Genomic DNA, 15132 nt, shown 5'->3' on the forward strand with positions numbered 1-15132 from the left:
AAGAATATATTGAGAGAGTACAGTTGGAAAGAGGCGATTTAAAAATTTTCCCTTTAAGCTAAACATGAGAAATAGAGAAACATCATTAACAAAATCAGAGACCACTTTGACATAATGAATTATGAACACAGCACAGTGAAATAATTTTGTTGCAGCTGTTCAGTGGTAATAATTAAACTCAAAATTCAGCCTCCTGCTTTTTTTTTTTTTTTTGGCAGGAGCGGGGTGGGGGTGTCTAGAATAGTGACTTCAGTCTCTAAGAATCAAATGCTTATTTAAAAATATTTATGGTACATGGAGGAATAAATTTAGTGCAATGAGGCAGTTTTTCTACAATCATTCCACTCATTGTTTAAATTACGTTTCTTTCACTTTAATGACATTATAGAAGATTTGGCTCACATTTTGAAAAGCTCCTTAGAGGCAGAGAGAAAAAATGTAGATTAGCAATGTAAATCTTTTTTGATGGAAGATATAACAGCTGTTGAAATTTTGGTATCAGTTGAAATTCCAAAGGTTTTGAGAATTCAAGCAAGCCGCAGTGGGGTGTGGGGAATATGAAGTTAATGATCAAGTTGGTAGCTAATGAGTGAGTGGTGGAGAAAATCCTCACTGTCGGAAGGAGGCAACGGCTACTAGATTCAGATCTGTGTGCATGTCTTGCTCTGCCGCTTGCTGCTTTGAAGGACCAAAGTGTTCCTTTCTGTGGCTACTCAGATGGAAAGCCTGAGGTTAGGAGAGAACTGATGGAAGCCATCTCTTCTCCATTATCCATAGCATGAGACCTGTCCATGTTTAGAGAAAGAAAAGCCCCCAGAGACTTTGACAGAGGGAGCCTTGAGCCTTTGGCGTTGAAAATCTGATGTGGAGGCTAAAGATACCTCAGTTCCAAGTTTTGGGGCTCAAGGCTGTGGGACATCTATAAATACTGTGAAGTACCTGGTAATTCACAGCAATTCATAAGGCACTTGACAGCTCCTAGCCATTTTATAACTTTGTGTAGGACATAAAAACATGATTGTAGCCCAGAGATGGGATGTTGGGGTCCTGTTCTGAAGGAAATGGAAGACAGCTGTGCCTGGAGTCCTGCTCCATGGACCTTTGCTCAAGCTGTTGCCAGTTCACCTGCTGAAACTCAAAGCTAAAATCCAGGGCTGGGGTAGATGCCCATGTCCATAGGTTTAGGTAAAGAGTAGTGGCAGTACACTTCTGCTGGTGGCTGGTGTTTTATTTATAGACTCATGCAGGACTTCCAGTTCTTTCCCCAGACTTGAAGCTGAGAGAAAAGCAGGAGTCTTTTATGATCTACTGTAGTGTTGGGTAATCTGACCTCGAGGATGACTGCTCACAAGTAATCCTAGCCAGCCCCTGATCATCTCTAAGAAAGGGGCTGTGAAAACATAGCCCTTCATTGCTATTTATGCAAAATGAAGAAAAGGGCATGTGTGGAGGGAGAAAGTATGATACAAATTAATACATGCATGGTGGTGGATGTCAGCTGGCTAGTGGAAACTGACATAGCGTATAGTAGTATAACTATTGTCTTTCTACCTTAATTAATTATATGAGACATTTAACATGTTGAAACATCAAGCCAAACATCTGGGGTTTTATGGGTGGTGGCATTTATCCAACTTTAGACTCTCCCTGCTTTCTGAGTAAGATCTGTGCTCATTGGGTACCATTCACTCTTAAACATTGTAAGTCAGAGGCCACCCAACCTCTAACTCTGAGCTCTGAGCTCTGTGATTGTGGGAGCAAAAGGGTCCTGGATTCTGAATGATTAATTTGAATTTTCCTCAGAAAGGAACTGGATATGATGAAAGAGCATCTCTTGAGAAGTCAGCAAAACTGGTACTTGTCCTGGTTTTACCACTGATTGTTCTGTGAGATTGACCAAGTCTTGAGCCCCCTGGCATCACTCCCTCATCTGGGAAGTTGCAAGGGGGTTAGTAATTTCTGTCCTGCTTAGCTTGTAGGGCTGTAGGAAGAATAAGACCATGGGGAATAGTTGTTTGAACTCTATGCGTTTTATAAATTGGTCATCTAGTCATCCAAAAACATTTTCGTCAGCATGTAGGTGTTACAAGTCTTGTGCTTAGCTGGTTACAAAATAGTGAACAAGATACCCCTTCTCACCACCCCCTCAAAAAAGGGGAGCCTACTCTGGGCAGCAAATAAGCAGTAAGCAGTTTTTATTTTTTTTAAGATTTTATTTATTAATGAAAGACACACACAGAGAGAGAGAGAGAGAGAGAGAGAGAGGCAGAGGCACAGGCAGAGGGAGAAGCAGGCTCCATGCAGGGAATCTGATGTGGGACTCGATCCCAGGTCTCCAGGATCATGCCCCGGGCCGAAGGCGGTGCTAAACTGCTGAGCTACCTGTGCAGCCCAATAAGCAGTTTTTAATGTTGTGGGACAAATGATATGATAAGAGTGACCACAGAGTGCCAGGCAAGCAAAGTAGTCTTGGGAAGGGGTGAGGTGGTGGTGGGTTGAGGACAGTTGTCATTCTGAGATAGAGATTAAAGAGGCTTTGGTTGTTTTTGCAATGCCTGAAAGAGAGCCTTGGGAAGATTTTTTTAAGCACAGCTGTCTGGTTTCATCCAAAATTCACAGGGTACTTAATAGATTTCTTAAGAAGACAGTGAAACTCCAGTTAAGTATGTGAGCTTGCTGCTTTTTGGCTGGAGGACACTGAAAGGCCATGTGGGAACAAGCCCAGTGCAGCTGACACAAACTTCAGAGTGTGAGAAGGGAAGCTTCCTTTGGTTGTTGGCTCTGCACTTATCATCAGCTTAAATCAAAATCCTGTTTTGTCCCAGGTGGTTGGACTAAAGCCCTATTAGCCTCAAGGGAACTCTTGCTTAAGCAGATACACACTTGTTTCGTGTAGGCTGTACCTCTTAGGGATTTGTTCTAATATTTCTTTAATTAGAAGAATTTAAATCTGAAAAAAAAAAGAGGGGAAAAAAAGAAAAAGGATGATCAACCGAACTCTATGTATACATTTCCCAGCATCAGTAATTATCAAGGTTTTGCCACATTTGGTTCATCCAGTTAACAGACATCTTGTCATTTCACCCCTACATGCTTTATTCACCTCTGAAAGTATGGATGTTTCTTTATAACCACAATGTTGTGATCACATCTAGAAATCAGGGAATTTGGGGCACCTGGGTGACTCAGTGGTTGGATATTTGCCTTTGGCTTGTCATGATTCCGGGGTCCTGGGATCGAGTTCTGCATAACTCCCTCTGCCTATGTCTCTGCCTCTCTCTCTGTGTCTCTCATGAATAAATAACATCTTTAAAAAAGAATTAGGGAGTTTTAGGGGTACCTGGGTGACTCAGTCTGTTGAGCATCTGACTCTTGGTTTTTGGCTCAGGTTGTGAGATTGAGCTCTGCATTGGCTCTATGCTCAGTGTGGAGTCTGTTTGAGATTCTCTCCCTCTCCCTCCGCCCTTTCCATGCTTGCTCGCTCTCTCTCAAATATAAATAAATAAAATCTTTTTAAAAAATCAGGTAATTTCAGAAACTTTTCCTTCCCTAACATTTCATTATGAAAAATTTCAATCATCCAACAAAGTTAAAAAGGTTTTTAAAGTGAATGGCTATATATCCACTGCCTGGATTCTATCGTTAACATTGACGTAACTTTCCATCTATTCATCTTACTCATCCAGTCATCAATTCATCTTTTTTGATGTATTTCAAAGTAAATCACATAAATCAGCAAAGTTCTCTCCTTAATAGTTCAGCATTCCTATCATTAACAGCAGTATTAATATTTTTGTCCTTTTTCTTTGAGGTAAATTTACAATGAAATTCACAAATCTTGATGTGGTATTTGTTGAGTTTTGACAAATTCCAGTGCCTGTGTAACCCAAATCCAGATCAAATTTGAAATACTACCAACACCTCAGAAAATTCCTACATTTCTCTTCCCAGTCATTTCCTTCTCTTGCTCCCAGTAGTAATCACAGTCTATTTTTTCCCCCCACTAAAGATCAATTCATCCTGCTCTGGAATTTCACTTAAATGGAATTGTAAAGTATGTACTTTTCTGATTGGTTCTTCTTTCACTGAAAATGTTTTTGAGATTCATCTCTGCTGTTCTGTGACTGCAAGTAGTTTGTTCCTTTTTATTGCTGAGTACTATTCCATCAAATGACCGTAACATAGTTTACCTGTGTTCCCATCGATGGATGCCTGGACTGTTTCTAGTTTTGGTGAAGTGAATATACTTCTATGAACATTCTTGACTAACTTTTTGTTTTTTTGTGGATGAGAGATTTTTATTTCTTTTGGATAAATGCCTAGGAATTGCATTGCTGGATGAGGAGGTAGCCCTACACATAGAAACAACCATACATTTAAAAAAAAGATTTAGTTATTTATTTGAGATAGAGATAGAGATAGAGAGCGAGCAAGCATGAATGAGCACAGGCCAGGGAGAGAGGCAGAGCGAGAGGGAGAGAGAATCCCAAGCAGACTCTATGCCTATTATGGAGCTTGATGCAAGGATAGATCTCACGTCCTTAAGATCATGACCCAGGTGGAAACCAAGAGTTGGAGGCTCAACCAACTGAACCACCCAGGTGCCCTGAAATGGCTGTACATTTTGCCAAATAGACATGGCATTCCTACCAATAATGCATGGCAATTCCGGTTGTTTCATTTTTGTCAGTCTGTAATTCCAGCCATTCTGTGTGTGTGTAGTAATATCTAACTGTGGTTTAATGTTTCCTGATGATGTTTTTTCCTGATGATGCATGTTTTCCCTGATGTTTCCCTGATGATGCATGATTTTAAGCACTTTTATATAGGTTTATTATCCATTTGCATATCCCTTTATGATGTGCCTGTTCAAATGTTTGGTTGTTGTTTTGTCTTTTTATTGGGTTATGGTTAATCTTTATATATCCTGGATCTCAGTCTTTTGCTGGATAGCTGTTTTGCAAATATTGTTTCCAAATAGGTGACTTGCTTACTTTTCTAATGATATCTTTGAGCAGGTTTTGACTTTGACAAATATCTAACCAATTCCTTCTTTTATAATTACTACTTTCTTGACTTCTCCAGGAAATCTTTGTGTTCCCTTAAGTTACAAAGATATTCTCTTGTGTGTTCCTCTGAAACCTTTATAATTCTAGATTTCACATCTGGGTTTGTAATTCCGCTCAAAATATGGTGTGTGTGTGTGTGTGTGTGTGTGTGTGTGTGTGTGTGTGTGAGAGAGAGAGAGAGAGAGGGAGAGAGAGAGAGAGAGAGAGAGAGAGAGAGAGAGAGATTTGCCACAGGGCTCAAAAAATTTTTTTTAAAAAGATTTTGTTTATTTATTTGACAGAGAGAACATAAGCAGGGGGAGCAGCAGAGGGAGAGGGAGAAGCAGATTCTTTGCTAAGCAGACAGCCCAACACAGGGCTCAGTCCCAAGACCCTGAGATCATGACCTGACCTGAAAGCAGATGCTTAACTGACTGAGCCACCCAGGTGCCCCCAAAGATTTGTTTTTTAAAACCAATTTCTAGGCTTTGTTTATACTTTCTCCCAAGGACCGCTGGCCCTTGCTGACTTCCCTTCCGTCCACTGAGCCTGAGTGCTCATGTCCTGCTAGGGCTCCTTTCCTGCTGTCCCGTAGTTCCTTAGCTTCTCATCTACCAAGTCAGAGCTACCCCCAGAGAGCTGAGCACTGTTCCAGAGAGTCCTGACAGTGACACGGGCCGGCTGGGCCTAGTGTGCCCTGTCTTCAGCTGCACAACTTCTGGGAGCAAGTCTGCATTGTTCTCTAGTGGCTTCTCTGCACACTCAGTGCCCAGTGTACACTGACTCTCTTCTGGCTGCCATCCCATTTCATCTACTTTCCTTCTCTCTGTGCCCTTGTACTCTGGGTAGAAGCCATCAGACTGATGCTGCTGATTTGCTTCTCATCTTGCCTCTTGAACCTCGTCCACCTTCCTTCCTCAGTCACATCCTCTTTGTAGCCTAGATTCTGGCTCCATCAGTTATTTGTGCTCATCAAAGAATCCCTGTCTGCTAATCTGTTCCCTTACCTACAAAGATGATTGGACTTCTAGCCATCACCTCCTGGTGATGATCACATAGTTCACAGTTATTATGTATTTCCTGGGTAGTTTCTTGAGCTCAACTTTTCTTGTTACTTTTGCTACCAGATTTTTCAGTGTGGTGGCTTCCCTCCCTCTACTTCCACAGCTTCAATTCCATGGCTCCAGTCCCATCACTCTACTAAAGCTGCTTTCTGGTCAACACAGGAGATGTCTTTTTCTCTGCCCTCAGACCTTTTGATTTTTTTCTGTGGCATATAACTTTTGAACACTTAAATCTTTTCTTCATTTGACCTATATGTCTTTTCTTTTTCTGCCCTGAAACTTTTTTTGTCTTGCTTCCTAAACCTAGCATTCTTCAAGATTTTGTCCTTGTTTTTATTACTTTCTCTTCTCAGGACTTCATTTATACTTTTAAGGCTTTGTTGTCATTCCAGATGTTTTCCAAATGTCTCATTCCAGCAAGGCACCATTTTCAAAGGTGTGTGGGCATTTCCACCAGAATGCCCTTCCTCTCTTTCCTTTCCTTTTGTTGATTGATTGACCCGCTCATCCCCACTTCCCTAGCCTGGCATCCTTGACAGACATGGCTACTCAATCAAGATGATCTTTCTCCCTAAACTTGGTTGTGATCTCAGGATCTCTTCATTGTGGCCCCCAAGGTGATGCTGGTTGGTTCATCATTTGCATCTGTCATATTTGTACCAAATGGTCTTCAGGTTGCTTATTCTCCCTCATATATTTAAGGTTTTGGCCTTGCTTTCTGCCACGCAGAATCTGATCCGCCAAAAGATGAGCTGCCACCAAAAAGTTCTAGTTTATAATCCCTGCTCACATCCCTAGCACCGTGGGCAGAATATAAACTGGAGTTACTCATACTTTTCACAATGTTGATTCTTTTTTTTCCATAAGGATATTTATTTATTTATTTATTTATTTATTTATTTATTTATTTATTTATTTTAGAGCATGTGCGTGAGTGAGGCGGAGGTGAGGGAGAGAGAGAAAAATCTCAGGCAGACTCTGCACTGAGCATGGAGCCTGTCACGGGGCTTGATCTCACAACCCTGAGATTGTGACCTGAGCTGAAATCATGAGTTGGAAGCTTAACTGAGCCACCCAGGTGCCCCTGCTCTGATTCTTTTTAAGATCTATAGAGAAGAAGTAGGTAGGGAATATGAATCCCTTTGGTCTCAAGATTGGAATGAAATATAAATGGTCCTATGTATCAGTTAATAAAAGCCTTATCCTTTGTCTATTTGCCTCTCTGGGTATATTATAAATACAAGGGAAGAAATTTTGGTAAAAATTTTGAAAGTTTATAAATTACTGCAGGTAGATAATATGCGCTTCAGGAAAAGCACTGGCTATATTCTTTCCCAGAAGCTACTTGGTTTGACTTTGTGAGCTGTTCATGTTTGGGGAGAAGACCATTCTAGAAACATGGGTTCTTCTCTGAGAAGACCCTGCCTCTCGGAACTTACGGTTTTTGTTATTCTAGACACTCTGGGCTCTTTATTTCTATCCTTTTTAAAAATTCCCTGGACTCTTTCTTAACTGTCAGCATGGAATGACTTTTATGACTGGAGGTTTGGTGATCCCTGGCAGCTTCCTCTCTCCTAGACCAAGAATGCATTTTCTGCTCTGTTTTCTTCCCTCACACAGCAGCTGTTACAGGTCACAGGCTCCTAACTACTGGGGAAAAAGGAAAAATGGGCTGCAAATCCTTTAAGAGTGTGAACTTTGAGTGTTAGATTGGATGGTAGCTGGAAGTCCATTACGTGGGAGGTGATGTGGGACCTGGGGTGCAGGCTGCTGCTGACCAGCTGTGTGACCTTAGGCAGTAGTAGCTCAGCATCTCTTGGTCTCAGTGGCCACATCTGCATGATGAAGCTGTGGAGTTGGCTGCTCTCGTGGGGCCTTCTGGATCCGGTGTCTCACATTCTTTGTTTTTCCTGGTTGTTACTGTTATTACTTAAGTGATTTGTTCTTCTTCAGACAATATCGAAGTTCTGTGGGAAGGTCAGAGTTTTACCCTTGATCTTAGCTAAAAGGCCAAGAAACCATGGAAAGGTCAGAATTTTAAAGAGCATTCGGAATTGTATGTATTTGTTGGTTTGTATTAGGATAGTTTCAGAGTCCTTGGGAGAGAGAGCATATTCTGTCCTGGAAGATTCTGAGTCTAGCAAAGGGGAGGGGCACGTGTAAGCCCTGCCTGTTAACTGCCTGCCCTTAAATCTCCCAGAACAGCCAGGAAACCGAGGTATTTGGTGCCGGCTGGCATCCCTGGAAACCACAGAGTATATGTACATGACTAAGGGCATGTGCTTTGGAATCAGGCGGAGGACCTGGGGCTTTTGCCCTGATTTCACTGCAGCCTGGCTATGTGGCCTTGAGCAAAAGAACACCTCATACGTCTCAGTGCCATGTTTCTAAAATGAGGATAATAGTGTCTTGCTCACAGCATTGCTGTGAGGATTAGATAGGATAATATAGAAAACTCTTAGCCCATGTGGTGGATAGTAATTGTTCAATAAACAGCCCATTAATTTCAGTCTGCTTGCCTTGGACTGGGCTAGGCATTTTACCTCCAGTATTTGATTTAATCCACATAATCCTACTAAGTAGAAGTTATCTCCAGATCTGGAAGAAATTGAAGTTCAGAAGGGTTAAGTAACTAAGGAAAAAAAAATCCTTAACATTATATAAGCAGTCAGCAACAGAGCTAGAGGTGGAAACCAGACCTTCCCGCCTCCAAAGTCCCTCTCTGCCATGTGTACTGCCTCCCAGAGTGAGAGAGAGCCTTCTTCATTGGCCATGCCAGGCTAGGCTCGGTGGGGGGGGGGGGGGGGGGGGCCTGGATAGCCATGGTAGAGGCAAGAGTAGTCCTTGAAATCCATAGATGCTATTCTCTTTACAAACATGTCATGATCTTTTTGTTTTGTTTTGTTTTGTTTTGTTTCCCATTTCAAAGTAGTCATTTATTAACTGACCAGATTACAAAAATAATCATGGTAGGTACCTTAGTTCATCCTTCTAATAAGCTTATTGATCTGGTCTTCCTTGTTGCCAGCATCTCCACCTTCTACAGAATGGGTGGTTTTTTTCTTCATTGCCCCGCATGGAGAAGATAATCTGAAGGGCCATTAAAAGTTCTTTGCTTCTTTGAAATGTCTTCCAACAGTATAGATCTTGTGAATCAGATCCTCCCTGCGGATGATGCCATATTTACCTAGAGATCAGACAATCGTGTTATCTGTCAGGGCAATTCGCTTCTTGTTGATCTTGCTATAATCATGCTTGTAGATCAGTTCATTCACCGGCTTCACGTTTGGGTATCCCCATGCTATATACGGTTCCACAATCCTTAGCATGTTAACTGAAGCCTTGTTGAGCTTAACAAAGGTGCCATAGAGGATCTGGTGAAGGCCAAGAAGCTGCAACACCTTTCGAACCTTTGGGTTCATGCCACTGATAACTCTGATCCTGATGACAAATGCCAACATGGGTTCTGCAGGCACATATAAGTTGGCCCCTTTTCTTACCATCCTTGCTGTTCGAATCTCAGTTCTGTACATTTGCCTGTATTCCTTGTAGTAATGCTTATCTTTGCAAGCTTCCTCCTTGCCTTTAAAAGCATCTTTTGGGCAAACTTTTTTCTCAGATGCTTGATCTTCAACTCTGTGAAATTCCTTCACTTTTCTTAAGGGTTTCTGACACAGCAGGAATCTTCCTTTTCTTCTCTTCTGTATCTTCATGGTTCCAGCCAGACCAAACAGGTTATGATCTAAAAAACTATTAGAAGTTTCTTTTTTTGAGAAGTCCTAAGTTATATTACACTAGCTATTATTCATGCTGCTTGTCAGTGGCAGGAAGAATTGTCCTGCTTTTCAACATGGTAAATATCTGTGTTTGCAGCAATGAGAATTCTTGACCTGAGAGTTCATAAGATAGATGCCTGTGCAAGGCAGTATAGAAAGTGTCCTAAAAGAGGGAGGGACACAAAGCCATTCACACTCAGAAGAGAATGAGTCATAGCTGGTGACAGTGCAGTGACATTTTTAGTATTTTCCTGGGGTGGTGGTAGTGGTGGTAGGGACGGCTTTCAAGATGAGCCTCAAAGAAGGAGAAGTATTTTGCAAAAGTAGAAGTGGCAGGAAAGAGAGCAGCTCCAGAGAGCATCACAGGTGCATGAAACTGAAGGTTGGCTCTCTGGCGTGAGAAGAATTAGGGAAAATTAAATTTTTCATGTCTTTTAAGGCCTTTGTTTATGTCATAGGAAGGCAGGTCAGAGAGTCCAAGGAGGAGATAAATACAGTATTAGTCAAGAAAAATATTTCTAGGTATCTTTTCAAGGCATCCACTTGCAGGGAAAATCAGCAGCCAAGTGCTGGCAGTTCTTTTGTGTGTCCCTTCAAATTCTAGATTGTGATCTCCAAATAGAGAATCCATCACCACATGTGGCTATTGAGCTCTTGAAATGTGATATTCTTTTTTTCCCCAAAGATCACACACACACACACACACACACACACACACACACACACACACACACACAGCATGCAAGTGTGTAAGCCCAGGGAGGGAAATAGGGGTAGGAGAGGGAGGGAGAGAATCTCAAGCAGACTCTGCACTGAGTGGGGAACTGGATGCGGGGCTTGATCTCAGGACCCTGAGATCATGACTTGGGCTGAAATTAAAAGTTGGATGCTTAACTGACTGAGTCATCCAGGGCCCCAAAATGTGGTATTCCTAATTAAGATATGTTGTCAATGGAAAACACCTGTTGGATTTTAAAGATGTAGTATGAAAGCAAAATATTTTAATTTTTATATTATATGTTGAAATTGAGCATATTAGATTAAATAAAATGTTAAAAATAATTTTACCTCTTTTTACCATTTTAATGTGACTACTAGAACTTTTAAAATGATGCATGTGGCTCTCCTAGTTGGCTTGCATTCTATCTCTATCAGGTGGTGCTATGCTAGAGGTACTTGTCATATTTTTGAAATTCTTTCATCCATTCTAGGGTTCCTTGAGACCTAGATGTCAAGAAATGAATCTGGTCATTCAGATATGAAAGAAAACTAGGTTTTGTCCATGGCTGGGCTGTGTACGTCGTTCTCTGGGCTTCTGATTTTTTTCATCAGCATTGTGAGGACATTGGATCAGATATTCTCCACCCTTTTAATTTTAATTTTTAAAACTCTGTGGCTCTAGCTTGGAGCCAATGCTCAGAGTTCAACTATTATTAACCTTTTCTGTATTCTCTTAAAATGTCTCCACTATTCTCTTTACTAAATATAAAAAAAAAAGTCAGGATTATTTCCTTTTTCTGTGGTCCTTTTGTAAATTCTGGAGTGCAAAGACTTGAGAGAAGAGAGTTCTGATAAAGAAACCTCCTCCCCTTTGCCTTCTCTGACTAGCAGCCCCATCCACTCTGATCCCAGTATGCACTCCTGGGCAAAGTGACCCCAGCAGCATCTAAAACAATACAAGTATCAGAGATTTTGAGGAGGTCTCCTTTCTTTGGTTCATGACTGTCAGGTCTACTTTCAAATACCCCAAGCATGGTGATTCCACACACGTTCTTTAATCGCTGATTAGGGCTGCTAAAAATTAAGAATTGAAGTGTTTTCCCTTTTAAGAAAGCGGTGGGCAGACCAACAAGGAGATACAGTGCTTGGTGACTTGGTAACCTTTGGGTTACAGGTAAGGAAAAGGAGGTGACCCTAGGAGCAGACAGGTAGTGAAACATTTACTTCCAAATAAGAGTCTTTGATATTCAAAGTGAGATAGATTTTCGTCAACTAGCAGCAAGTCAAATAAAACCCGCCCCTCTCCCCATAGATAGATAACATTGCATTGGAACATCTGTGTCTGGGTGGAAGCTTGTTGCTATATTGAAATCCCCTCTCATGATACCAATCACAATGTAGTATTTTGCCATTAAATTCATTTTTCTTTAGGAATAAGTCTTTATACTGTAAATTAAAAGTAACATTATGGAAAGAAGGGGTTATATAAAAACAAAGTTTTACTGGTTTGAAAAACAAGGGTACTGGAGAAAGGGAAAATATTGCTTTGCCTGTGGAGTCGATTTTATTACAAGTGCCTGAACCGAAGTTATTCTTTATAAAATCTTGACTTTTTTCTCAGGGTGTGGATGAAAAAAATATATCTGCAAGGGTATTTTTGGTAGCCAGTAGTTCTTGGCTTTTGATGTGAGGTTTGTAGGAATCCCAAGATGATAAGGTGCTAATTGGTTCAGATTGAAAACTCAGATAATTGGACTGATTGTGAACATAGAAATGGTAGTAATATCTAATGTTTACAGAGCAAGGGGTATGATTATTTTATTTACTATGCAAACATTTGTCTCTTGAGTGGACAGAAGATTAAAGCACTCATCAACTTACATACCTATGATTAGGGCATATTTTATTAAATATATAAAATGTGAAATACATAATCATCTTGGTCCATGAAATGCCAATGATGTGCATTTTAAAAAAGGACAACTCAAGTTTTATGAAATGTTGCCTGGAAAACAGCTTTAGATTAAAACAGTGATGAGTTCTCTCTTTGTTCCTTTCTCTCCATGTGCTGCCCCAGAATACCATGTATTTTAGTTTCTCTAATTAAAATTAGTATAAAAAAGCTTACAAATATGCCATCCTATGCCATTCCTCAATAGAAGGAAGTTGGAAATCACTAATATGCAGTTTTGTTAATGTGCTAGTACCTGAAGACAAGAGACACTCCAGCTGGTTTGTAAGAATTGTATATGGGGGGCAGCCCCTGTGGCGCAGCAGTTTAGCACCGCCTGCAGCCCAGGGCGTGATCCTGGAGACCCTGGATCGAGTCCCACGTCAGGCTCTCTGTATGATGCCTGCTTCTCCCTCTGCCTGTGTCTCTGCCTCTCTCTCTCTCTCTCTGTCTCTATGAAGAATAAAAAAAAATCTTAAAATAATTGTATGTGGGCATATGAAAGATTGATATACTGCTCAGGTTTTGAAAGCTCAAATAGTTACCCTTTGTCCAGTGTTAAGTATAATAATAATGTTTATTTATTACCATGTGTGTAAAATCAGAAAGCTCACCATAGATTATAACTTCAAATTATTTTCTATCATCTATTTGTGTAATGAGGCATAACACTTATTTAATAATTTATGCATTTCATCATCTATTCAGTAATTGTTTATTGATAACTTGTGTATATGAGGAGGAGAAGGGGCTGTAGCAGTAGGCAAGATAGAAAAGGTACTAAGCTTGATAGATAAGTCAGACCATGAACAAACTCCCCAAAAAACTCGCCAATGACAGCAGTCAGTGATTGGAAAGGCACACATTGGGATGAGAGATCCTGTGTGCTGTGGAGGGCTGGTGGGTGTGGCTTAGGTAGAAGATAGCCAGTGAAGTCTTCCTATGGAGGCAAGAGTCGAGGTGAGATCTGAAAGATGAGCCAGGCTCTCAAAGTGAAACAGGTTCACATAGTCAATGGTGTGTAGTGTACTCAGAATTGAGGTAGTTTTGCTCTGTGTGATGCCACTTGTATGGAAAGGTGACATTCTGAATTGACACAGGAACCAGCCACTTAGGAAAGGGTTAGTGCACAGCTGTGCAACATACTGTCAGGTCAGGTGTTGAACCCTAACTGGTTGGGTGGTTGGGAGACCAGCTGGGAGTATCACTCAAAAGGGGTCGTGGCCACAGTGATTTACCCACTATGGTCCAGAAGTATTTCCTGTTTAAACAGGCAGTATGGCATCTATAATGGTTGAACATCAGGCATGCTGGTGTGCAATTTTATGAATTTTATGATTTAAGGAATTCTGATGATTAACCAATTGCCATTATACATCATAAAAAAAAATTCTGGCCACTCCATAGTTTAGTAGAGAAAAGGAAAGTTAAGTTCCTATTTTCATGGCCAGCAGTCTTGAATTTAAATCCTGGGGTCCCATTTTTGAGGAGGTGGCATTGTCATATTGGATGTATTCTTCCCAAGAAGGTAGCAGACCTAACTTCGTGTCTTCTTTTTTTTTTTTTTTTTAAGACGGCATCACTGTCCACATCTCCCTACCAAGATTTATGATAAAATAGAGAAACCATGTCTTCTCTCCGAATATACCGAGAACTACCCTCTCTATCACTCTTACCTGCCCAGAGAATCCTTCAAGCCCAAGCTGGAGTACCAGAAAGGGTCCATCCCCATGGAAGGCCTGACCACATCAAGGTGAGTGCAAGTAGAATAAATATAAGAATATATTGAATAAATATATGCATATGTATATATACATGTCCAGCACTAATGTATAAACAATATTAATATAGTATACAGGATTAGTGCATCAATGTACAGTGTCAATGTATGGTGTCAAAGCCTTTTTTTAAAAAAAAAACATTTTATTCATCAGAGACCCAGAGATATAGATAGGCAGAGGGAGAAGCAGACTCCTTGTGGGGAGCCTGATGTAGGACTCGATCCTGGAATTCTGGGATCACAACCTGAGCCAAAGGCAGATGCTCAACCACTGAGCCACTCAGATGCCCCTGGTACCAAAGCCTTTAATGTCAATATACTGTACCTCAGAAAGGAAATCATGCATTTGTTAGCCTGCTCAGTTTTTCCCAACCTCTTCTTACAGAGAAAAAATGGTTACTAGGGGTGAAGAAGGCTAAAATTATCTACATAGCAAAGAGTTGGAGGTTAAGTATAAAGGGATGAAATGATGACTGGGCTGCTGCTGAAAAGGGAGCTTTGGACTTTGACACCTAAGCTCCAGGTCAGCTTGGGTAGCATAGTGATGGTGGTAGGGGTGAATGGAAACTTGATGATAAAGAGGGAACTGTTTGGAAATTATGCTGCAGACTTTGAATTGAGATCCCCTTGAATGTTACCCAAGAATGAACAAAGACTAGAGTTGACCTTTAAACAATATGGTTTTGAACTGCATGGGTCCATTTACATGTGGATTTTTTTTGAATAAATATGGTACAGTACTGTAAATATGTTTTCTCTTATGATTTGCTTCATAACATTTTTTAGCTTATTT

General features: G+C 40.8%; 1 protein-coding gene and 1 pseudogene across 1 annotated transcript in view; one reads left to right on the plus strand and one right to left on the minus strand.

The window, feature by feature from the left end:
- The window catches only part of LOC112921923 (large ribosomal subunit protein uL30-like), a 215474-nt pseudogene extending 204505 nt beyond the window's left edge, over positions 1-10969 (minus strand).
- A 3169-nt stretch (positions 10970-14138) lies between these two features.
- SAXO1 (stabilizer of axonemal microtubules 1) overlaps positions 14139-15132 on the plus strand; it is a 28507-nt gene continuing 27513 nt past the window's right edge. The window contains exon 1 of the mRNA XM_026001302.2: positions 14139-14312. Coding sequence (XP_025857087.2) covers positions 14290-14312 — 23 coding nt within the window. The 5' untranslated portion in view covers positions 14139-14289. The remainder of the gene's footprint in view (positions 14313-15132) is intronic.

The sequence above is a fragment of the Vulpes vulpes genome, chromosome 12, assembly GCF_048418805.1.
Source record: "Vulpes vulpes isolate BD-2025 chromosome 12, VulVul3, whole genome shotgun sequence".
In the NCBI taxonomy this organism is placed as follows: domain Eukaryota; kingdom Metazoa; phylum Chordata; class Mammalia; order Carnivora; family Canidae; genus Vulpes; species Vulpes vulpes.